The sequence below is a fragment of the Martes martes genome, assembly GCF_963455335.1.
Source record: "Martes martes genome assembly, chromosome: 4".
NCBI lineage: Eukaryota > Metazoa > Chordata > Mammalia > Carnivora > Mustelidae > Martes > Martes martes.
This window is the reverse complement of record NC_137891.1, coordinates 184,784,347-184,809,293: the sequence shown is the minus strand read 5'-3', so window position 1 is coordinate 184,809,293 and position 24,947 is coordinate 184,784,347. Positions and strand designations below refer to the sequence as shown.

Sequence of the window (24,947 nt, the reverse complement as noted above, 5' to 3'; positions counted from 1 at the left end):
AGAAAGTGTATGGCTTGAGTCCAGGGTTCCCCATCTCAAAAGTAAGGACAATACCAGTGGCAAAATCCTGGAGGGTCGAATAGTAGTTGTCTGATGTACATCAAGTCGTTTCTGCCATTCTCCCTTCCCATTCTGTTTGTGATCCCCTAAATGTCTTTCGTGGTTGATGGGCTTTGTTTGGCCCACAGTTCAGAAAACACTGTGCTATGTAAACAGTTCAATGTACTGTGTATTATCATCATGATCTTAAAGCAGGTTTGCCTAAATAGTCAAAAATTACTATTTCCCTCTCCACCCATCCCCAGTCTGTACATTTCATTCCCTTTTACTGACATTCATACTCCTCGTGGTAAATTGGGGGTGAATAATAATAGCTCCTCCCTCACAGGATTGTTGGAGGACTGAATGAGTGTCATAAAAAAGTCACTGCCAGTGACGCTGTTCTTTAAGCTGCTAGCTTCCAGCTCCTGGTTATCCTTATTTTACTTGCTCTGTGGAACTTCCGGCTCCTGATTCTAAAATGCTGTGTGGAGTTTGACTTAATTCCTTGCTTTAGGGTCTGTGCTGGGTGCTAGGTTCACTTCCACATTGCCAGCATTTACATCTGGTGGCTTAGGGCAGCTAACTTAAGTACTGTCTGTCTGCCAGCGCCTGTCCTTTCCTGTTTGTACTGTTTCCCAGTCACAGGTACTAGTGCTTATCGTTTTTTACTGAGCCACCTGTTGGCCGGATGCTGTCCTCTCTGAGTAAGAGTATGTGACTACACAGCCCCTGCCTACATGGAGCTCCCGTGTAATGGAGCCTTGACGGAAGGCAGAGTGTGTGTGCTACTTTTCTATTTTTTTAAGATTGTATTTATTCATTTGACAGCACAAGGGGGCAGGGAGAAGCAGGCGGGGCTCCATCCCAGGACCCTGGGATTGTGACCTGAGCCAAAGGCAGATGCTTAACGACTGAGCCACCCAGGCACCCTGAGAGTATATGCTGTTTTCAAACATTTAGATCCCTTGAAAGACATTGTCCTTGAAATCTCAGTTTAATAATTCCTTTGCTTAGCAAATACTGTTCACACTTGGAAGTCCTGATGTTGGGGGATATAAAGATAAGTGAGACGCAGGTCCTGATCCTCAGTGTTTTCCAAAGAGTAAAAAATTTATTGGTGGTGATGGGATGTTTTTTGGTTTGTGTTTTTTTTTTTTTTTTTGAAGATTTTATTTATTTATTTATTTATTTTTAATATTTTATTTATTTGACAGACAGAGATCACAAGCAGGCAGAGAGGCAGGCAGAGAGAGAGGGGGAGGCAGGCTCCCCGCTGAGCAGAGAGCCCGATGCGGGGCTCGATCCCAGGACCCTGGGATCACGACCAGAGCCGAAGGCAGAGGCCTTAACTCACTGAGCCACCCAGGCGCCCCAAAGATTTTATTTATTTATTTGACAGATCACAAGTAGGCAGAGAGGCAGGCAGAGAGAGAGGAGGAAGCAGGCTCCCCGCTGAGCAGAGAGCCCGATGCGGGGCTCAATCCCAGGACCCTGGGATCGTGACCTGAGCTGAAGGCAGAGGCTTTAACCCATTGAGCTACCCAGGCGCCCTGATGGGATGGTTTTAGATGGTACCTGACATTGTTAATTATAACAAGCCCATCAAACATGTATTTCATGGAAATTATTGTTGAAGAAAAAATGTGGATGGCCTGGGTGGCTCAGCCAGTCGAGCATCTGATCTTGGTCTCAACTCAGGTTTTGTTTTGTTTTTTTGGTTTTTTTTTTTTAGATTCATTTATTTGAGAGGAAGAGAATGCATGTGTAAGGGCTCCTGGCAGAGGGCGGTAGGGGTTAGGGAGCTGGATGTGGGGCTTGATCTCACAACCCGAGCTGAAACCAAGAGTTAGATGCTTAGCCAGCTGTGCCACCCCGGTGCCCCTCGACTCAGGTCTTGATCTCAGGGCATTGAGTTCAAAACACACATTGGGCTCCATGCTGGGCTTGGAGCCTACTTAAAAAAAAAAAAGAGAGAAAAAGAAAAGATGAAAGTGGGTCTTCTTGGATAAATAAGTGAGTTGTCTTAAGGAAAAATATTTAAATTCTTAATTCAGGTAATACTTTGGCATGAACAAATTGTAAAGGTTGGTTAGGGGAACCCTGATCCTGGGAGACTGAGGGACGCTTGAGGACTTCATCCTTAAAAGGAGCTTTAGCTTTATTTTCAGTGGAGTCCAAATTAATCATATTTTAATGGAAGTCTGTGCTGTAGTGCATGTTGATTTCTCAAAATAGTAGCATTATCTGGGTAACTTTTGGCTATGTGAAGATGCATTGTCTAGAATATTTACTGCAGGGGCACCTGGTTGGCTTCATTGTTAAGCAGCTGCCTTGGGCTCAGGTCATGATCCCAGGGTCCTGGGATGAGGCCCGCATCAGGCTCTCTGCTCAGTGGGGAGCCTGCTTCTCCCTCTGCCCGCCCCCCCCCCGACAAATAAATAAAAATCTTAAAAAAGAATATTCACTGCAGCATGGCAGCGAAGTTGGAAACAGCTAAGGGTACTAATGGGTTAAAATGGTAGACCTCAGTGCAGGGTACTAGTGTGTAGCCATCACAGATGGTATGGTAGGTGTAGATGCAGCCGCAGAGAGCCATCCTCGGCATCCAGGTGAGTAGAAGAGAGGAGGTGAAAAAGCCAATGGTTAAAAACCCTAAAGGGCGCACCATCATGTTGACAGTGGTTCTCTCTTTAGCTGCTGAGACTTCAGCAAGTTCTTTTTACCTCCCAGTATGTTCTAACTATGAAATAAACAGGTGCATTTTTTCTTAATAGAGAAAAATGAAACTTCGCACTTTACCGGGATGGGGAATAGTGTGGCTTTCCTGATCCTGTTGTGATTTCTTTTACAGGTGTGGGGGCACGGTTGGTGCTATTTTCACTTGTCCACTAGAAGTCATTAAGACACGGTTGCAGTCTTCAAGATTAGCTCTTCGGACAGTCTATTATCCTCAGGTTCATCTGGGGACCATTAGTGGAGCTGGGATGGTGAGACCAACATCCGTGACACCTGGACTCTTCCAAGTTCTGAAGTAAGTTCAGTCTCCGAGGGGGACCCCAACCCCCACGCTGACTACAGAAGGTCTGTCAAGCCCATCGGATGGGTGTTCTGTTTGCAATTCTCTGTCCAAACTTGAGAATTAGGTTTCTGTACTGATACCTTTGAGCTCTGACCTCCCTTGGCAGCGGGGGTGCGTGTGATCATCATCCAGCGACAGTCAAAGTAAACCTAACAAAGCAAACCAAAAACCCATGTTTAAATTGTTGCATCAGAATGTTTCTCTTGCCCAAAATCTTTTGAGGGCTGGCAAGATCTGGGTTGGTAGAGTGACATTAAAAATTTAAAGACTGTGCATTATGTAGAGACAAAATATTCTGATGTTTTTAACTTGCTGTTTGGAAATAATTTTACATTTATAGAAAAGTTGCAACATATATTTAATGAAATCATTTTTTATTTTATTTTATTTTTTTTAAAATATTTTATTTATTTATTTGACAGAGACCACAAGTAGGCAGAGAGGCAGGCAGAGAGAGAGGAGGAAGCAGGTTCCCCACTGAGCAGAGAGCCCAATGCGGGGCTCGATCCCAGGACCCTGAGACCGTGACCCGAGCCGAAGGCAGAGGCTTCAACCTACTGAGCCACCCAGGCGCCCCTGAAATCGTTTTTTAAATGTTTGTTTCATACCGAGACTACCTGCCTGCTTAGTGTGTTATTTTTACTGCATTAAAAATGTCTTATTTGCTTATGAAGTGGCTGAAGATTTTGAAGGCTGAGTTTGGCTTATCAGTCTCCATGCTTAAGGCAGAATCAGAAACGAAGAAGAAGGCTTGGTAATGCCTGAGTTTTAGCTTGGGGCCGTGTACTTTATAGAGGTGTTTAACAGGGGTTCAGTTTAACAGGGCTCAGTCGGAGAACACAACTCTTTTTTTTTTTTTAATTTTTTAATTTATTATTATTATTTTTTATTTTTTTATTTATTTTTTTTTTAAAGATTTTATTTTTTTTTATTTATTTGACAGACAGAAATCACAAGTAGGCAGAGAGGCAGGCAGAGAGAGAGGAGGAAGCAGGCTCCCTGCTGAGCAGAGAGCCCAATGCGGGGCTCGATCCCAGGACCCTGGGATCATGACCTGAGCCGAAGGCAGAGGCTTTAACCCACTGAGCCACCCAGGCGCCCCTATTATTATTATTTTCTAAAGATTTTATTTATTTATTTGACAGACAGAGATCACAAGCAGGCAGAGAGGCAGGCAGAGAGAGAGGGAGAAGCAGGCTCCCTGCTGCGCAGAGAGCCTGATGCGGGGCTTGATCCCCAGGACCCTGGGATCATGACCTGAGCCGAAGGCAGAGTCTTTAACCCACTGAGCCACTCAGGTGCCCCGGAGAACACGACTCTTGATCTCAAGGTTGTGAGTTTAAGTTCACGTCAGGTGCAGAAATTACTTAAAAATAAAAAATTGTGGTGGCTCAGTTGGTTAAGCGTCTGCCTTCAGCTCAGGTCATGATCCTGGGGTCCTGGGATCGAGTCCTGCATCGGGCTCCCTGCTCAGCGAGAGCCTGCTTCTCCTTCCGCCTCTGCACCTCCCCCACCATCCCACTCCTCCTCCTCTCTCTCTGACAGATAAATAAAGTCTTTTTTAAAAAAATAATAACTATAAAAAACTCTTAAAAAAATTAATGTAAAAAGGCTGTTTCAATAAATAGTTGAATTTAGCTAAACAGGACGTTGAGGTCTCTGAAACTTAAGCAGAAAAGGGTGTGTTCAAGAAAGACATTGCTATTTTGTCAATGTAGATGTTGAGTTGGGAAATGTTAGAAAAAGATGAAATAAAACGGAAATGTTCTGTCTTAGTAACCATTCACTTAGCACTTTGGACAGAATTCAGTCACATTTTAGATAAGGTAGAATGAATTGGAAAGTTCTAAATTTATTTTTAGTCACCTTTTGTTTGTAAAGTCTACTAATGAGTCACCCAGGCCTCCATGCCAGATGTGTGTATGAGAGTGCGTCTGAGTTTATAGAACAAAATTGGACAGCAGACCGGCCGCTGAGGGCAAGGTCCCAAATGAGAGTATCCAAAACCCAGCTAGGGAAAAGGAGGCTGGTACCCAGGACTCCAGGACCATCATCCAAGTCAGTGAAATACCGAGAAGGGGCTTAGAGACACAAAAGACAGAAAGCCTACCTAGAGGTAGGCCCAGAAAAGAGAAACACAGAGATGTGGAGGCACACTTTGATCCAGGTAGGGAGAGAGACAAGTCCACATGGTTAAAAGCTATGACTGTGGCAACATCCCCATCCTGGTTTGCCTTTTTACATGTTTAGCCAGTGGCAGTGTCTCACATGACACCCTTCTTCTGAGGAACACAAAGTGCTTTGGACATAATGAAATAAACAGGTAATTTGCCAACTTTACTGACATCCAGAAAGAACTTCCTCTTACGTGCTTGCCAAATAACTCATGACTAGTGAATTTACCTATTTACTGTAGCTGGAAACTGTTACCCAGAAATTGTGGGTGTCAGCAGGGTCAAGCTTGTAAGGTAAACAAAGGTAAATGGGGATGTTTCTCTGGATGGGAGTTTTTAGGGTGCATGTTCTACATCCCTAGTATCTCTTTCTACTGTAAATCTCTCTTTTCTTTCTCGTTGTCTATGTACATATTTTCCCTCAGGACGGTTGTTTATTAAAATATAAGTCAAAGAAAAAAAGAGCCTTTCTATCTTATAAAATACCGGAACAGTGCCCACACCACACCACACACAGGCCAACCCCTTTCCCCTGGGGACCCCCAGCAGTCATCAGTTCACACAGCCACAACTATACAATTGGGAGACATTACTGACACATGAATACTTTTTAAAACCGCGTATTCTGGGGGCCCCTGGGTGGCTCGGTGGGTTGGGCCTCTGCCTTCGACTCAGGTCATGATCTCAGGGTCCTGGGATCGAGCCCCGCATCGGGCTCTCTGCTCAGCGGGGAACCTGCTTCCCCCTCTCTATTTCTGCCTGCCTCTCTGCCTAGTTGTGATCTCTCTCTGTCAAATAAATTAATAAAATCTTTTAAAAAATTAAAATTAAAAATTAAAAAATTTTAAAAACACGTATTCTGTATTCACATCAAAATATGCTCTATATTCGCATCAAAATATGCGTAATGGAAGTATTAAGTAAAATTTTTGTCATAGTATTTTGTTAGAAGAGTGTTTGTAAAGTGATGTTTTTCACCCGAGAGCTGTTTCATTAAGCTTTATTTCCTCAACTTGATGTATATATACACTTTGAAGATAGTCAACTGATCTTCATTAGCTTTCGAGTTAAAAAGTGATCATGTTTCTATAGTATTACTTCAGTCAGTTTTCACAGGAACTCTGAGATCAGCACTCAGGTGTGAAATTATTTTATAGACCCTTACTTTATAGATGAGGAAGTGCAAATTAGAGGTTAAGTGACTTGCTCAGTGTCATTTCAATGTATATTCACCTTAAAATAGATTTCTAAGAAAGATTTGAAGCAGCTAAGAGCAGACAGTGACAGCCCCCCTCCACGTTCCTCCTCCAACCCCCTGCCCCAGCACAAAGCTCTTCTTCTCCTTCTTTCACGTGGAAACAGCTGTGGCTCCAGCTCAGCGCCGGACAGGACCACCCCAGCCGCACTGGCCGCGGCTTCTGCGCGGTTGCTGAGTCTCCGTGACAGCCTGTTGATGTTGGAGGCCGCAGGGCTCCCATGGTGACCCTCTGCCCTGCTCCCGCCACCCCATCCAGGATGGCCTCTGGTCTTGGGGCTTTAAGTACCACCTGTAATGATGGCGTTTCTCCCGAGTGTCACGGTTGTCCGCTGCCTGTGGGATAGCTTGGCTTGGGTGGCCGCCAGGCGTCTGGAGCGTAGCTGGCGCTGCTCCGAGCTTCCCCCGCCACCCCCAAGTCTCCTCGGTGTCTGGAAAGGCAGCTCCGTCCTTCCCACTGCAGATCTGAAGCCCCAGAGTCACCTGAGAGCTTACCTTTCAGGGGGATCTCCCACCTCTGCCTCCGGTGTCTGTCGGAAGCTGACTCCCGGACCCCGGGGCCCTCCTCGATCCGCCGCTGCCGTGAGGGCGGCCGCCACATGTCCCCTGTGCTGCTACACGGGCGTCCTGACCGGCCCGCTCCTCAGCATGTTCTCCATGGAGCCCTCAGGGCCCTCCACGCACCAACCTCTCCTGCCAAGGAAGGGCCAGAGTCACGGTCGTGCTTGCCACTCAGTAGGCTCTCCCGGTGGCCGCCCCAATGTCCCCCCATCAGTTCCCCTCCCGCACCCAGCTACACTGGCCTCCTTTCTGCTCCTTCTCGGCCTTTTAACCTGGGAGCAGTGCACCGTTTGCTGCGGAAGGGCCTTTGTGCTAGGATGCCCTCTGCCTGGCTGACTCCCAGTTGTCGCCTCTGCGGGAAGGCCTTGCGGTGACCGTGCTGTTTAAAACTGGGCCTCCCCTCTCGCCCCATCCCTTCTTCCTGCTCTGTTTCTGTCTCCAGCACTTACCCTCCATCCAACATGCAGTGTAGTTTACATGCTTATATCGCTTATTTTCTCTCTGCCCCATCAGAGTCGAAGTTCCTTGAACACATTGATTTGTCTTGGTCCCTGAGGTGTCCCCACACACGTAGAATGCTGCCTGTCACATAGTAATACGCATTCAGTACCAGTAGAATGAATGAATGAATTGGGGCTTGTCATAAGATACGGGATATAAAGCGTTCAGTACACACGCCACACCATGTAAATCATGAATACTAGCCACTGTCAAAATACGTACTTCTGCACTTTTATTTTTTTTTAAGATTTTGTTTATTTGACAGACAAGAGATCATAAGTAGGCAGAGGGGCAGCCAGAGAGAGAGAGAGAGGAGGAAGCAGGCTCCCCGCAGAGCAGAGAGCCGGATGTGGGGCTCGATCCCAGGACCCTGGGATCATGACCCAAGCAGAAGGCAGAGGCTTTAACCCACTGAGCCACCCAGGCGCCCCGCTTTCTGCACTTTTTAAACATAAGATTTATAACCAAGTTTCTTGGTAGCCAAGGGAAAAAAGGGCGACTGTCCTATTACATAATTCTCATCTGAAGAAAGCGTACTTGCTCTGCAGGAGAAATCTACGTCTTTCCCTATTATGCATTCTAAAAGCAACGTGTTACTCAACACGTAAATGTGGAGAGTGCCGGGCATGGGAAGCCCGGTTCCAGGGTGCTGTGACAGGACGGCTGCTCTCCTCTCTCTCTGCCACCACCCTGCTTGAAGCAGCCCTCCCCTCGCATGTAGGTTACCAGCTGGCTTTCTCCTCCTTCCATGAACGTGACTGAGCCAAGGGCAGCGATGGGCATCTACAGAGAGGGCTTTTTTTTTTTTTTTTAAGATTTTATTTATTTATTTCACAGACAGAGATAACAAGTAGGCAGAGAGGCAGGCAGAGAGAGAGGGAAGCAGGCTCCCTGCTGAGCAGAGGCGGCCTCGATCCCAGGACCCTGGGGTCATGACCGGAGCTGAAGGCAGAGGCTTTAACCCTCTGAGCCACCCAGGCACCCCCAGGGAGGGCTTTCTATCTAGTAAAGGACAAAAGGAGGACAAGAATCAGGCCTTTTCTCTATAGCACAAAGCACATCAGGGTTGTCTGTTCACAGTTTCAGAGGGCATTGAGTTACCAAACACCCAAGTGAATAAAGTGGTTATTCGCTTAAAACTAAGTAGCTTATTTCTAGTCTTATCTTTCAGGCAGTACTCCTTTAAAAGACTCAACCAGGCAACAGAATTTCTTTACAGGAAATACATTTTTCAAAATGCAAATCAGTGTTTGCACATGTCTCATGTTAGGGTAAGCTGTTAGGAAAAAAAAAAATTTATCCTCCTCCAGAGCACCAGTAACCTTTACATTTCGAATATAGTTACTTAAAAAGAAAAAAAAAAGAAGCAAGATGCTATCATATTTAGGCTCTCGCTGTTAGATTTGCCATAGGGATTACTAATATATCAGTTTATCTCTAGTGTCTGCTTTAAACAGTCTTCAGAGTTAATCTTTTTCTGTCAGAGCTACTCTGTAAACTACTCAGGTACCTTATTTTTGTTTCTTCAACTACTTTTTTAATCTGAAAAGTAATATATTAGGGAGCTAGTCTCTGTCTTATAAAAACTGTGTTCAGATGAGATCTTTGTCTTGGATTAGTCTGCAGTATGCATATTGTGATTAAACCTAGCGAGGAGAATGAAACGCTCCAAACAAGAGCCTAGTTTCCTTTCGCATTTCTTTTCCAAATTAAACTCGATATGACTGTGGGAAAATTAGTCTGGATCCTGACATGCTTTATTATGAAGCCGAAGCGTACCATTTATAGTGGGAACTTGATTGTTCCAGAAGAGTTTTTGTAAACATCCAGATAGGTTAGAAGTTGGGATTATGTAACAGATTTGACTTTTTGCCCACTGTTAGTTGCGTAGCTATGGAGACCGTCCCTCTGCAGTTCTTAAAAGGCCTGAGTCACTTGAGGACACCAGTTCCCTACTGCATTATAGATGAGAGGCTTGGGGCTTCCTGGAGCCAGAGTCCCTTAATTATGCTGAACTGCCTCCTGGGCCTGGCTCTGCACCCTGTCCGTTAATGGGACCACAGACAGAATCTAAACTTGAAAAATGTTTGACTGCACTGACCATTTGAAATCTTTTATATCTGTTATTGTAAGTCACTTAAAGGTGTTACTTGAGAGGGGCTTTTGTTCAGAGAGCTTGGGTTTTTGAAAGCCCAGTCCTGTTCTGAGCAAGAGTAAAAGTAAAGTATTAGCAGTTGAAAACACTAAATTCTCCTGCCTAGGAAGAGCCGAGTGGCTTGTTTGAGCCAGTAGGAAAGTTCACTCAAAGTGCAGGAACTTCAGTTGGCGTGTTAGGTTTACAGAAACCCAAGAATTGTCTTTACCCCACCCCTTGCTTCTGTGACTTTGTGGGCTGTCGTCATGAGCTTACTATTTTTATAACCTATGACCTATACCTTTTTTTTTTTTTTAAGAACTTTTTACTTTGAAATAATTTCAAACAGAAGAGTTACAGAAGTGGTACAGATTACTTGGTTATATTCTTTACCTCAGATCACCATTTTGTAACATCGCCACATTTGTATTTTTTCGTTTTTTTATGTGTATACATACATATTTTTCTCTGAACCTTTGGAAAATAGATTACACGCATAGATGCCCCTTTACCTCATTTCTTCGGCATTTATTTCCTAATAATAAGGGTATTCTTTTCAAGCCACGGTATGGTTTTCAAATTCAAGAAATTTGGTATTCATATACTGCTTTCTAACTAATCTACAGTCCATATTCATTCCTTTTATTTATTTGAGAGAGAGAGCGCAAGAGAACGTGTGCATGGGAGTGAGGGGGCAGAAGGAGAAGCCGATTTCCCCTGAGCAGGGGGCTTGATGCAGGGCTTGATTCCAGGACTCTGCAATCATGAACTGAGCCAAAGGCAACATACTGAGCCACCCAGGCGCCCCTGCTCTGTTATTAGATCTTTTTCAAAGACCCTTTCTTTTCTCCTTGCCAGGTTATTTTTTGGTTTGTTTAACATTAAGATGTAATTCACATACCATACGGTTTACCCATTTAAAGAATACCATTCAACTTTTTTAGTATGTGCACAGTTTTGTGTGGCCAACGCTACTAATTTGATCTTAGAACATTTTTATCCCTACTAAAAGAAACCTCTCACCCATTTGCAGTCATTCTCCCATCACCCCCCGCCCCCAGCCTATGCAACCATCCACTAATACACTTTCTGTCTCTAGACTTGTCTCCTCTGGACATTTCATAGAAATAACATGAAACAGGGGCGCCTGGGTGGCTTAGTGGGTTAAGCCTCTGCCTTCGGCTCAGGTCATGATCCTAGGGTCCTGGGATGGAGCCCTGCATCTGGCTCTCTGCTCGGCAGGGAGCCTGCTTCCCTTCCTCTCTCTCTGCCTGCCTCTCTGCCTACCTGTGATCTCTGTCTGTCAAATAAATAAATAAAATCTTCAAAAAGAAAAAAAAGAAATAACATGAAACAACAATATAGGGCCTGTTGTGTCTGGCTTCTTTCGTGTAATGTTTCTTGAAGGTCATCCTTGTTTTTATGTTTATCAGTACTTCCTTCCTTTTTATTGCCAAGTAATGCTACATTGTGTGGCTAGGTCTCGTTTTAAATGCCTTGCTTTTACATTCCACAGATGCCATGACAAAAAAAAAAAGAAAAAGGTACACTCCACTTACAGTAGATGTGTTCTCTAATTGTGTGCTATCAGACAGAGGCCCTGCGTGTGATGCTCAGGGGAGGCCGGAGAGTTTAGGCTGGGCTACACAAACAACAGTGCGTCACAGGATCCCTTGAAAGGGCCTGGATTGATAACTGCCAGTAGGGAAAACACTGTATGATTAGAAAATAAGACCATTGTTTAAAAAAAAAAGAGAGAGAGGGCGCCTGGGTGGCTGTCATTAAGCGTCTGCCTTAGGCTCAGGTCATGATCCCAGGGTCCTGGGGATTGAGCCCTGCGTCGGCCTCCCTGCTCAGCACAAAGGCTACTACTTCTCCCTCTCCCACTCCCCCTGCTTGTATTCCCTCTCTTGCTGTCTCTCTCTCTGCCAAATAAATAAACAAAATCTTTTTTTAAAAAGAGAAAGAGGAAAGAAGACAGTTGTCTCCCTAATATTTTGGAATAACTATTCAGATGGAACTAGGGTGCAGTTCATTACTTTTTCTTTTTTATTTTACTTTATTTTTTTTAAGATTTTATTTATTTGACAGAGATCACAAGTAGGCAGAGAGGCAGGCAGAGAGAGGAAGGGAAGCAGGCTCCCTGCCGAGCAGAGAGCCTGATGCGGGGGCTCGATCCCAGGACCCTGGGATCATGACCTGAGCCGAAGGCAGAGGCTTTAACCCACTGAGCCACCCAGGCGCCCCAGCTCATTACTTTTTAAAAGAATAACTTTATTGTGTTGTTACTCACATACCATAAAATTTACCCTTTTAAAGTGCACAATTTAAAATTTTAAAGTGCAGTGGGTTTTAGTATAGTTGCAGAATTATGTAACCACAACCACTATCTAGTCCTAGAACATTTTCAGTACCGCAAGGAGACATGTACCCACCCATAGTCATTCCCAGTCTCCCCCCCCCCCCCCCCCCCCCGGCAACCACTGAACTACTCCATCTCCCTGTGGTTAGGAATGTTCTTCTCCTTGACGCTGTTGTAAATGGAATCAGTTTTCATTTTTGTATTCAGATTGTTCATTGCTGCTGTGTAGAAATACAGTCGATGTTTGTGTATCTTGTGTATGGATCTTGTTCGCTGCAACCTGCTGAACTTGTTTTTTCATTACAGTAATTGTGCAGTGCGTTCCTTAGTATTTCTGTGTATGAGAGTATGTTGTCTGTATGAGTAAAGAGAGTTTTGTGGGGCACCTGGGTGGCTCAGTCAGTTCAGCCTCCCACCCTTGATTTCAGTTCCTGTCTTGATCTCAGGATCATGAGTTCAAATACCTTTTATTTCTTTTTCTCTTATCTAATTGCTAGCCTGCCATTTTTGAGCATAGCTCTTACAGGTGCAAATATTCTTTCATTTTCAGGCAATTCAGATATTTTATAAACATCCACAAATTTGAAGAAGAGAAGCTAAGATTGACATTTTTTAGTTTGTACAGTCAGGGACTCTAGACCATGAAAAATTACACTGACTTGAAAAAAGGAAAGAACAGGAAAGAAAAATATGAATGGATAAAAAGTTGGACATTATCCAGCATGCCAGGGACCAAAACATCACCTTAACCTCTCCTGCACCAAAACTTTCAGCTTTATTTTTAGAAACTTTCCTCTATGGGAAAAGTGGAAGGTGGTAGAAATAAAATTGGCAGGATTCACTTTACCAGTAGCTTTTCCGCAAAGTGGAAAACAACGTTTCATTTTACCTTCAGTGTCATAATGAAGGTAAAAATTGCATAAGTTCTCCTCACAACAATACGATTATTAGTGAGCTAGATAAACTTAGAATGCTGTCAGATTAGACGGACTAATTACCAGGTGCAGAAAAATCTTCAGTAAGAGAAGGAAATGAAATTAGACGGGACCTCAGTGTAATGTAAATTCCCTTGGATACCATGAAAATTGAGCCATTGAAAAGAATAAATTTAACCTACTTGAAGAGTCATTACGGTGGAGCGGGAAAATGCCTCTAAAGAATGTTCTACACAGTCCTTCCTTAGTCAGCTTTTTTTTTTTTTTTTTTTTAAGATTTTATTTTTTTAGGGGCACCTGGGTGGCTCAGTGGGTTAAAGCCTCTGCCTTCGGCTCAGGTCGTGATCCCAGGGTCCTGGGATCGAGCCCACATCGGGCTCTCTGCTCAGCAATGACCTAGCTTCCCCTCCTCTCTCTGCCTGCCTCTCTGCCTACTTGTGATCTCTCTCTCTGTCAATAAATAAAATCTTTTTTTTTTTTTTAAGATCTTTATTTATTTATTTGACAGACAGAGATCACAAGTAGGCAGAGAGTCAGGCAGGGTGGTGGTGGGGAAGCAGACTCCCCGCCGAGCAGAGAGCCTGATGAGGGACTGGATCCCAGAACCCTGAGATCATGACCTGAGCCAAAGGCAGAGGCCCAACCCACTGAGCCACCCAAGCGCCCCAAACTGGTGCTTTTGAAGCGTGCTTTTTCCCTGTAATGAAAGCAGTATGCTTCAGCCTTCTGATGCTGTACTGTAATATAATATAATCAGATAAGTGTCTGGGGTCTCGTAAACATTCTGTTCTGTATTTACAGAGCTGCTGTGAAGGCTGATGCCTTGCTGTTTTGCATAGGCCCTGCCTAAGGATTTTAAAGATCTTCTCTTATTATTCAGGTCAATCTTGGAGAAGGAGGGACCAAAGTCACTTTTTAGAGGCTTGGGTCCAAATTTGGTTGGAGTTGCGCCATCAAGGTAAGCATTAAACATTCATCTGGCTCACTGCATGGAATATATAATACTCCTTTTGTGCTGAAGTGCAGTACTGCTAGATGGCCAGTTTCTTTTCTCTGTGGGATTTGCCTAGATGCATTTGACATACGGAATAGTGACAACTGCTGGTGCGTCTTTTGGTGTGTGTGTGTGAGAGAGAGAGTCTAGTTATTTTATTCTTCAATGCAAATTCTTCTACTCGCATCTCCTGGAATCTTTTTCTAAACAGTCATCTGCTATTTCAAATATGGTAGGTGGCCAGCAGTATTGGCATCACCTGAAAAGTAGATAAGAAGCTGCTTCTGAAAACTTGTGTCCTGGGAGGGGAGCTAGGTGGCAGGGGTAGGATACTGACGTTACTTTATGTGATACTCCGATAGACTTGAAAGAGAATTAATCTTGGTAACAAAAATGAAAATGTTTTCTATAAGGTGAAGACTAAAAGCTTCCTGGAATTCTTGGAGATTGTGCTCTAGTTTATACACAAATCACCTGAGGATGTTGTAAAAATTCAGATTCTAGTAAATCCTTTTGTTCCTTTAAAATTTTGTAGCATATGTGTTTCCTCTATTTAAAAATAAAAGCACTAGGCTGTGAGATTATATGGGGTCCGCATTATAATAGATGGCGGATGTACTGTGTATGTATAGTAAATAAAACCGAGTTGTATCTCCTTGTGGCAGTATTCATTTGCTGACACCTGTGAATCTGATGTAGTTTCCTGGCTGCCACACCCATTTAGAACAGTCGGGACCTGGAGAAAACACAATACTGTTACGTAAGGCAGTAATGATAAGTAGTCCAGAGCCTAAGTTGAAAAGTACATTCTATGATTGACGCATTGGCCAGCCAAAATAAAGAGGCATTTCCCCTGGCATTGCTGGTGAGGGAGCAGGGAAAGTACGAACCAGCACCTACTCTCCAGCCCCAGTAAGAAAGAAGTCAAAAGAAGGAAAGCAGACAAAGACCAGACCAGAGCCAGGAGTTGAGGGGAGGGAGGGTGCCTAGACTCCACCTACAGGAGCTGCAGGGTTGGGGGAGGCGGAGGTGTATTCGCTGGTGGAAGCTTGAAACACAAATGTGCATGTGATGGTGGTTCCCTTCATGATCCTGAGTCATCAAAAAAAAAATTATATATGATATAGTCATTGTGGTAGAAGGCAGGGGTGGTGTATTTTAGAAGTATTACAAATTTTAAAAGTTTCAGTATAGATTTTGGTGCTTAAAGAATTGACACCCGGAACGAAGAAGAATATACATGGATTTTGTCTGTTACCCAGATCTCCTCCTCCTCAGTTACTGTGGCCGCTTCTACCGTCCCTGAACACGTTCTAGAGGGACAGGCAGGAGCCTTTCTGCAGGGCCTGCAGCAGCTTTTGGTTTTACAGACAAGGTCAAGCTCAAGCTTTTGGTTACATGTTAACCTTCTATCTCATAGTTTCCTCAATTTTTCAGAGGTTGCGGAGGGACGTGTATAGTGCCATACCAATGTCCCTAGCGTTCTCTCTTTCTTCAAACAGGGCTGTGTACTTTGCGTGTTACTCCAAAGCCAAAGAGCAGTTCAATGGCATTTTTGTGCCTAACAGCAACCTCGTGCACGTTCTCTCCGCCGGCTCCGCAGGTATGTGACCCCAGTGAGTGGAGATGAGTTTCTCGCTCTCCTAAAGCATGTGTTGTGCCGGACAGCTTTTTCCAGGAGTTAGAAATTAGCTGTCTGCTTCTTCTGCACCTGAAAGCATTTTTCTAAGGCTTTATGTCAGAACTAATAAAAACATCAATGTTTGAGAGTAGTTTGTAACTCGGTTCCATTTTCTTTGACAATTAAAACTTATATTCTCCCTCAAAATTTGCCTGTGCTCATGCATGCTGCTGGTGAGTGTTATGTTTCTTTTAAAGGAATATTAATGCGTTTTCATGTCTTTCTGTTTCATTAAGTTATTTTAAAGATGGAGCTTTTTGGGTGTGATTCTCCACGGTGTCCAGCGTCCCCTGTGGACAGCTGGCATTTGTGTCCCCAGCTGGGTTCTGTGACGAGGGCTTGGGGTTGTGGAGGAGATCTTAGGGGGGCTGGTGCCAGATCAGGTAGTACAGGAGTCACCCCACTTACTATAGAAAATTCATAACAGGATTTGTTCCCCAGGAAATACTTGGCAAATAACCATGGACTTGTAGGTTACTGAGAGAAGGCTCTGTCAGTCTAGGTACCATTTTATGTCTCGTGTAAATAGAAGAGTATTCTGGAAGACTTAAAACAGGCATTCTGTGGAACTTTGCTGCCTCCTGCCAGCATGTAAGGTTTTGTCTGCCTCTGTGACTCCAGATAAAAGTTCTCTTATCCTGTCTGAGTAGTTACAGGTCACAGTTACTAGACCCCGGGTAGAAGATAGCATATATATACAAAGCTGCTTCACACAAGAAAGGAGTTTCTACCAAACACAGAACTCTGAGGAGGAAATGCAGAGTGGTGGAACGAACGGGTCGGCCCTCACTTGTGAGGGGGTAGCGAGTGAGCTGTAAGCTCTAAGCCGTTCATCGATTTTGTGACTTCTGCAAAATTAGCCTAGAGGAAACACTGGCAAATAAAGCGGGCCTGGAGGGAGTTCCCTAAGCCACTCTCTGGGGTCCCAGTTAATCTGTTTAGGACTGTGGAGGGTACGAGGCGTTCAGAGCTCACTGTGTGTCAGGCTGATGCCATGGTACCGCTCTTTCTGGTTGGTCTGGAACAGTGAGCAATATTAAGATTAAGAAAACTTGAAGAATGGTTCCTGTGAGCAGCTCAGTCTTTAAAACTTCCATTTCCTGATATGATTAGTGAGCTACTAAAATGCAAATGTTCAAGTTCTGGTAAATTCGGAGATTTAGTGGCTTCTGTTTGAAGTTTGATAGAAGGCAACCTTTTGGATTAGATCACCAACTTTTTAAAACAAATTATTTCTGGACCTGAAGCTTAAAAATTGAGTTTTAGAATAGTTTTCATATTTATCATAGGAATTGCATTTACAGAAATACCAACAGCACCATCTACAGGTTGGAAAGACTGGCCTGGGCTCTAGAAAATGGAGATAATTCTTTTAGGTCCATCGTATCAATACATGTTATATTTTAGGGGACTGTACCTTCCGTCTGCAGTCTGGAGCTGTAACTGCTTCCTACTCTCCATTTTTACTGTGAAGCCGTTTAAATCCTGATCTCAAAGTTTATCATATGAAATAGACAGCTTTAATAAGCCTGGACTGTGTTCAGTAATGACATTTTCTGTTTCTTTTTTTTTGTTTCTTCTTCTTCCAGCTTTTGTCACAAATACCTTAATGAATCCTATATGGATGGTCAAAACCCGGATGCAGCTAGAACGGAAGTAAGTTGTTAATTGTTCCTTCCTTAATATTCGTGGAGATTTGCTGCTTCCTCCCAGCTCCAGTTGTGGAATGAGGTGTACAGAGCCCTTAGGCATCCCCATCTCCTGAATATGAGCTATATGTAGAAGCGCGTTTTGTTTTGAGGTGCGTGCTGCCAGCCACTGTGGGGCGATGAGGGCCCACAGAAGTTAACACCCAGGGGGAGGCTGGAAGTTTGCCCGCCTCCTGACTGCTCCTGACTTTTCTCAGATAGTTGGTGGGTCTCTGGTCTTGGCCGACCCCACCGGCAACTGGAGCTCTGTGGGCTCCTCCAGATGGTCTCTCCTTCAAGTGGGAAGATGCCAGGGAGGGTCGAATGGCAAAGGGTCATTTTAATCTCCAAGGCCCTCAGATGTACTGGATTTCTGCCCTGAAACTCTGGCCCTTAGTTCTGAACGTTTTCATGCTGTGGATCCCTTTGGCATTCTGGGGAAGCCTCTGCCGTGGCTTTTCACGGTAATATTTTTGAAAGCAATGGAAACCAGTTGTTGAAGTACGATTATCCGTGGTGTTTTAAAATGCAGTATAGTCATAGACTTCTTTAACACAGTAAATAACAAGATCAAGCAGTGGCCCAATAACCCCCACAATATCAAAGACGTGACGGTGATAAGGGACACTGTCCTCGAGTCCTAAGAACCCTTGTGTAATGGTGTGGCCTGGAAATGCGGGTGGGCACTGGAGGCTTCCAGCCAGTCCAGCCGGACTCTAAGCGACCTGTAAAGAAGAGAGAGAAGCAGCAAGAATACCCCCCTGGACGTGCAGCTACGGGTCTGCCTTTGTCTTCTCTATTGGTTTCAGATTCCATGTTTCCCCCCAATCTGTTCTGTGTGAAAGAACCTTCTAGAATCCATCAGATCTCATAATTTTGGACAGATTGCTAGCACACAATGCTTTGATGAGTCTTGCTTCTCTGATGGTCAAATCCTAACTCCTGGGCTTAACATTCAAGGTCCTTTGCAGTTTCCTAAAACTGTCACGTGCTCTTAGGCTTCCATTTCCCTGAGTGTACTGTCCCTCACCAGGAATCCCTCTCCCCCTCTTGTTGCTCCGGAACACCTGCTTGTCCTTCAGGGTTCTGACCAGCATCCTCTCCTGGAAACCTTTGGTAATCAGTCCCCATTCCAGTCCTGGTAATCATTCCTCCTTAGCAGTAGGTACGCGCGCAAGTCAGCGAAGAGCCTCGGCGGACACTCTTTTAAATCTACCTCGTAAGGGTCCATGCTGAGGACATAGTATTTTTTGCCTTTTTTTTTTTTTTTAGTTTTCTTTCTTTATTTTAGAGAAAAAGTGCATGAATGGGGGGAGGGGCAGAGGGAGAGGGAGAGAGAGAGAGTCCTCAAGCAGACTCCCTGCTAAGAGATCATGACCTGAGCCCAAATCAAGAGTCAGACGCTTAACCAGCCGAGCCACCCAGGCTCCCAAATGCTCAGGACATTTTAAAGTTTTGTTTGGGGGCCTCTGTTAACCAGTCTTGAAACAACGCATATTTGTTGCATGCTTGCTGTGTACTAGTCACTGGGGAAACAGCAGGGAATACGCCATGGGCCCTGCCTTCCGGAAGCTCACAGCTTCACAGAAAAGAGAGAGAACTGTAGGCTGATGAAATAGGGGCCAGCAATGCTAGGGACCCCCGAGGGTCCCTGATGCCATCCAGGCAGGGCGGGCACAAGAGGGCCTCCTGCAGCGGTGATGTCCACCGCACTATCTGAAAAATAATGGGAGCGGGGGGCTGTGCACTGCACGGGCTTCAGACCGAGAACGGAGTATGCGGAAAATCTAGACACAAGCAGCATCCGTTTCTGGGGCCCTGAAGGAAGGGAAATGTGGTTGGAGTGTGCTGTGTGTGTCTGTGCGTGCTGGAGGAGGGGGAATCACAGAAAGCCAAGGCTGCAGAAATGCGTGGGTGGAGGGATGCATCCTTCAGAGCCCTGGAAAGGTCTTGGTGTTTGGCTTCGGGCTCTAATTTGAGGGTTGAGGGCCATGGAGAGCCATTAGAGCTGTGGTTTGGGTGAGAGTGGGGAACACTCTTCCCCCCAGGGGACATTTGACAATGTCTGGAGACTTTTCCAGTTGTCACAACTTAGGTGGGATGCTTCTGGCGTCTGGTGGGTGAAGGCCAGGGTAATCCCAAACATGTTTCAGTGCAAGGACAGCTTCCACAGCAGAGAACCATCTGGTGGAAAGTGTCAGTAGTGCCCAAACGGAGAAGCTCTCCATCAGAGGCTTTCAAGCCGGGCAGTGGTGTGATTGGATCTGTAGTAGAAAGGCCGCTTCGGCTTGGGTGTGGAGAAGGAGCCTTGGAAAGACACCGTGAAGAAGGGAGAGCCTGTTGGGACGGGTTGGAGCTGGGGTCGCGCTGGGCTTCAGCCCCGAGGGAGGGCTCTGTGACGGGACCAGTGGGCGTGCTGTCGGGCCAGTTCGGGACCTTCCCATCACGAGCCAGGGGCAGCGAGCCTGAAGCCTTGTATTAGTTACCGTGTAGTTTATTCGATGTTTAATATTCCATAAATCTAGAAATAATGGAATCAAAACACACTGTCTGGAGACTAGAGTTAAGAAAGCTTGCCCTGTAAGCAGCCTTGCACTCACTGCCCGGTCGGAACGTTGGTGAGGCTTTTCCTTTGGCATTTTTGGAAAGCGCGTTTGTGCCGTGAGTGTAGTTACATTCCACGTACAGCTGCGTCCCGCTTTCCGTGCGGGCACTTGGTAGCTTTCTGCCTTCACGACTGTGCTAGTCTAGTGGGTTTCCCAGTCTGCCGGTCTGCTCTGTTTTTAGAGATGCAGATTGTTTTGATTGTGTGGCAGTCACATTTTCCTCCTTGATGAATGTCTTCCTGCGTTTGGCTCTTTCCAAAATTAGGTCAGAGGCTACAGATCAATTTCCACGACTCCTGCTACCGATGCACATACTGTTCTGTGGCCCATCACGTGTCCCAGCCGGTGGCCCCGGGCTCAGCTGAACCCAGGACACGGAAGACACATGTCACCTGCCATCTAATTTCTCTTTATGCTCAGCGCTCGTTTCTTCAGCTTGATACAGGAGCCAGGCTCCTCCTGAGTGTGCCTTGTAACGGCTTTTCGTTGATCTCCACACAGAGTGAGAGGCTGCAAGCAGACGAACACGCTGCAGTGCGCTCGCCATGTTTACCAGACCGAGGGCATCCGTGGCTTCTACAGGGGATTAACGGCCTCGTACGCTGGAATTTCCGAAACGATCATCTGTTTTGCTATTTATGAAAGTTTGAAGAAGTATCTGAAAGAAGCTCCACTAGCCGCCTCCACAAATGGGACTGAGAAAAATTCCACAAGTTTCTTTGGACTTATGGCAGCTGCTGCGATTTCTAAGGGATGTGCTTCCTGCATCGCTTATCCACATGGTATGTTTTGCTTTTTCTTCCAGAACAGGAAAACAGCTGTGAGGTCCGTGTCATTGTCCTTACATCTCGACCTCTGCCGCGCACACAGACACGCGCAGGTCCTGAGGTGTGACGGAGCGCGTGTGACACCGGCTCCTGCTGTCTGCAGGTGATGTGAGCGGTGGCCACTTACCTCTGCTCAGCTCCAGCTACTCGGGGCCAAAACGTACTGTGCAGAGTGTGGGCCACTTGTTGTAGAACTTGGGGTGATTTCAGAGAAGCCAAAAGTCTGGATTTATTCAAAATTCCTCAATTTTAAAAAATGGTATGGGAGCCAGCCAAAAAAAAAAAAAAAAATCTCGGCTTCCACTTTGAACGGAGTGCTGAGTGAGGCTACTTTTGCTAAGTCTATTTTTTAAGGCATCAGAGACCTAAAGTTCCACTGACCTACTTAAAAAAATAATAGCTTAGTTTATTGTACCAAGAAAAACAGGTTTTGTTTTCAAAAGCCTGCTGCACTGTCAGCTGTGACGGATGTATGCGGTCAACTCCCAAGCAGGTAATTGAGCCCCTGTCACGTGCTGGGGCAATAAACGGCCCCCCAGGGCTGAGGGACGAGAGTTTGAGTGGCCCCCCCCAGGGGCTGGGGAGACGGCAGCATGTTGAGCAGTGACAGGTGTCAGGCCGCAGGGCGCCTGCGTCACGGAGGGCCAGGTGTGCAAAGGTTTGAAAATGCAGGAGGCAGCTTTTGAGCTGGAGAGAGCTGTGGAGGAGGGTTTTTAGTAGGAGAAGTTGGCAAGTACATGAAAAGAAAATCTTTGTGATGATTTGCCATGCTTAATACAAATTACACCTTCAGTGAAATTACAGCATTCACTTAATTGGGAATAGAAAACCACAAACAATATTAAAATGAAGTCCCATTCAAAGTAAGCTTTTACAGTCCCTTAAAATTTATTTTGTACTATTGTTGTATATGTAATATCCCTAATTGACCATTTCCCAGAATTAAAAAATGTTCTGAAAGGATCGCAGCTTTTTATTGTGTCTAAGGGACTTTGGCTCTCCAAGTCGAGCTGTGGCGGCAAATGCCCAGAGATGTACATTGACGGATACAGAGCCGTGTGCTTTGAATTCTCTCATTGTATTGCTTGGTGATGCGGTTGGTTTGTAGCATAAAGTGTGTGTTTCTCTCTACAGAAGTCATAAGGACACGGCTCCGGGAGGAAGGCACCAAGTACAAGTCTTTTGTCCAGACCGCTCGGCTGGTCTTCCGGGAAGAAGGTTACCTTGCCTTTTACAGAGGACTCTTTGCTCAGCTCATCCGGCAGATACCAAATACTGCCATTGTGTTGTCTACCTATGAGTTAATTGTGTACCTGTTAGAAGACCGTACCCAGTAACAGGCCAGAAAATTGTGCTCTAGAATAAAATTGAAAAACTCTAGAGAAATTTTTTTTTTCCATTGATGTTTAGAATGTTTGAGACTAAAACAGGAAAGGCCATAAAATATGTGGCCTGTGTCACCCGTTGGACATTTCCTTTTGGATTCATGTTTTCTGGAAGGTTTAAATTCATTAACTTTAATAGTTAATTATAACTTTTGTTTTTTTTTAACTTAAGAGGATTCAGGATTAAGCACCAGCTAAATTAAATCATGCTACTTAATTTAAGTATAAATTTGGTTTGTGTCCTCTTTTATGCTCACTGTGCTGTAAACTTACTGCTAAGTACTTTAGTGAAACATGACCCTAGAATTGCAGAGAAAACCCGCAAAATCAAAACACAACTTGTTGTCTCATCTGACACTACACTGCTGAACAGGTAAGATGTGTCACATTTTGGTGGCACTGGGTGGACCAGGAAAGACTTCTAGCCATTTTTCTTATCTGTACATTTCCAAGTCTTGTGCATATTAAAAATTTAAGCCTTCAGGCTGCTGAGTTTAAAAAGTACAACTTTCTGATGCTAAATATTTTGAACTGTAAACATTTTTCTAAAGTTATCTTTTATCCCAAGCTTGAACCAAAGACAGGAGTTTTAATGAAATGTTCACCAGTTGTCTTACTCCTGGACCTATTTCCAGAAGTTAAGCCTGGTCAAGCCTGGGTACCTTGTAAGTGTCGGCTGTGAATGTGGAGTAGGATGAATAGACCTTTCCTGTCAAGGTCTTTAAACCTGTTCTTGGGTCCCTGGCACTGGCGGAGAGGGACGTGACGCAGGGTTGACTGCCCACCTCTCAGAGAGTTCACTTTTGTTCTCACAGGAGGTGTGTTTAAATACCCCAGTTCAAAAAGAAAAAAAAAAAACACCTAGGAATTTACAAATAACCAGAATTTTAGTCACACCCCAGCACTCCCCACTTTTAAAGGAAATTTAGTAAGGGACAACAGTAATGCAGAAGGCAGGTAAGTGAGATGGCTTTCTATTAGCTCTTCCACTGGAATTTGCTTAGTGTCCGTTATGGTTAGTTTTCAGTCTGAACATCTAGAAAGATACTGGATTCTAGTCACTGATGCATTGTAGTGTCAGATTCAGAGGCACTGGTGGGGATGAGAGTAGGATATTTTCAAATTGTATTTAAAATGGAGTTTAATTTTGCTCACCTTTAGGCATGAAGGTTAGTTGGTGTGCTTGAGCTCACTGGCAGAATTTGCTTCAACTGTCCACAGCTGGGTAGAAGTCCAAATAAATCATTTTAGTCAAGCATCGGTGCTTGTAAACCGCATGGCAGCCAAGAGATTGCTCTTCCAGGAGCTCGGTTTAACTGATAGGATAACTGTTAGCAGCATCTTCCTATTTTAGTATTCATATTAAAACCTGAATTTTTCCTCAAGATCTGAAGGCTTAAAAATTAGGTTGCTTAATATTCTCGAATTGGGAGTGAGAATTATTTGAAAATAATTTTCATTTCTGCATTCTTGAATTAATAAATTCGATGCTGGCCTAGGATCATTGTGCTCTCTGATTGCTTCTGTACCAGGACATTGAAATGAGAAAGGAGAGCGCCAGAAGTAGGAAGAAAAGCAGGAAATTCTAAAGGGGCTTGTCGTATTTCAAATAGGAATTGTCACTGTTTGAGCTGTCCATGGAGAGGTCCCATGATTTTCTTTTTTATTATTATTACTAACATACAATGTATTATTTGTTTCAGGGGTACAGGTCTGTGTCAGTCATACACAGTTCACAGCACTCACCATAGCACATACCCTCCCCAGTGTCCATCACCCAGCCACCCCGTTTCTCTCTTGTGCATAAGCTCAGTCATTGGGATTTCATTATTTTTAAGTCCCCATATATATAAGACTTGGAAAAGCCCTCATTGCTTACCACTGGGTGCCAAACTCTGTATAAGATGTTCTGTATTTTCTCATGTCGGTTATTTCTGCCACAACCTCATGAGGCAGGTGTTACCATGATCCACATTTTACAAATAAGAGAGGCCAGAGGTTTAATGACCTGCTTGAGGTCTGAGAGAGATGGTAAGTTGTAAAGTGGCTGGTTGTGGATTTGCAGCGCTTGGGTAGATGAGCATAAGTTAGAGGGGGTATCTGAGCCTGTGGAATGGTCTGATCGAAGCCAAGGTCCAGCAAACTGTTTCACTCAAGGGTGATGAGCCCACAGGCACTACCACCGGTGAAGGTGCGATTGTACTGGTAACACCCAGAACACGGTGGTTGGGTCACTCTTTGTCTACCCTGGGAGTGGGACATCACACAGTCTCTGAATCTTCCTTGGAAAGAAAATGGTACATAAAGAACCGTGCCACACATTCTAAAGGAGGTTTCACTGCTGGTTCATTTGTGGTGAGAGCCCCTGCACGGCCAAAGCAAGGCCTTGGCTCTGACCCACGTGGAAGAAATAGGAGCGGCCCCTCTGGCCAGCTCCTGGGCGCTGTGCCCTGCCCCTTGCCCTCTCTGCAGCTCCTAGGAAGGCCGGTGACTATGAATTGTTAACAGGAAACAACGGTAACGTTTGCTGCTACCGTCCGCCACAGGAAGAACTCCAGTCCTGACCTCAGAAACACTGGAAAAGCGTGGACTCCGAGACACGTGTCGTGTACGGATACGAATATTTACAACCAGCTGGGTTTTTTGTTTTCTTCTCTTTAGTTATGAAAGTAATTTAGCTCAAGCCATTAATGAAACTGGCGCAAAGTGAATCTTCCCTGAAT

At 44.8% G+C, this 24,947-nt stretch overlaps 1 protein-coding gene across 1 annotated transcript in view; it reads left to right on the top strand.

Annotated features, from left to right (window-relative positions):
- Positions 1 to 23,058, top strand: part of SLC25A33 (solute carrier family 25 member 33) — a 34,794-nt gene extending 11,736 nt beyond the window's left edge. Inside the window, exons 2-7 of the mRNA XM_080802449.1 lie at positions 2,894 to 3,073; positions 13,924 to 14,001; positions 15,540 to 15,640; positions 17,308 to 17,374; positions 20,514 to 20,794; positions 21,974 to 23,058. Of these exons, the coding sequence (XP_080658575.1) occupies positions 2,894 to 3,073; positions 13,924 to 14,001; positions 15,540 to 15,640; positions 17,308 to 17,374; positions 20,514 to 20,794; positions 21,974 to 22,176 (910 nt within the window). The 3' untranslated portion in view covers positions 22,177 to 23,058. The remainder of the gene's footprint in view (positions 1 to 2,893; positions 3,074 to 13,923; positions 14,002 to 15,539; positions 15,641 to 17,307; positions 17,375 to 20,513; positions 20,795 to 21,973) is intronic.
- The last annotated feature ends 1,889 nt before the right edge of the window (positions 23,059 to 24,947 follow it).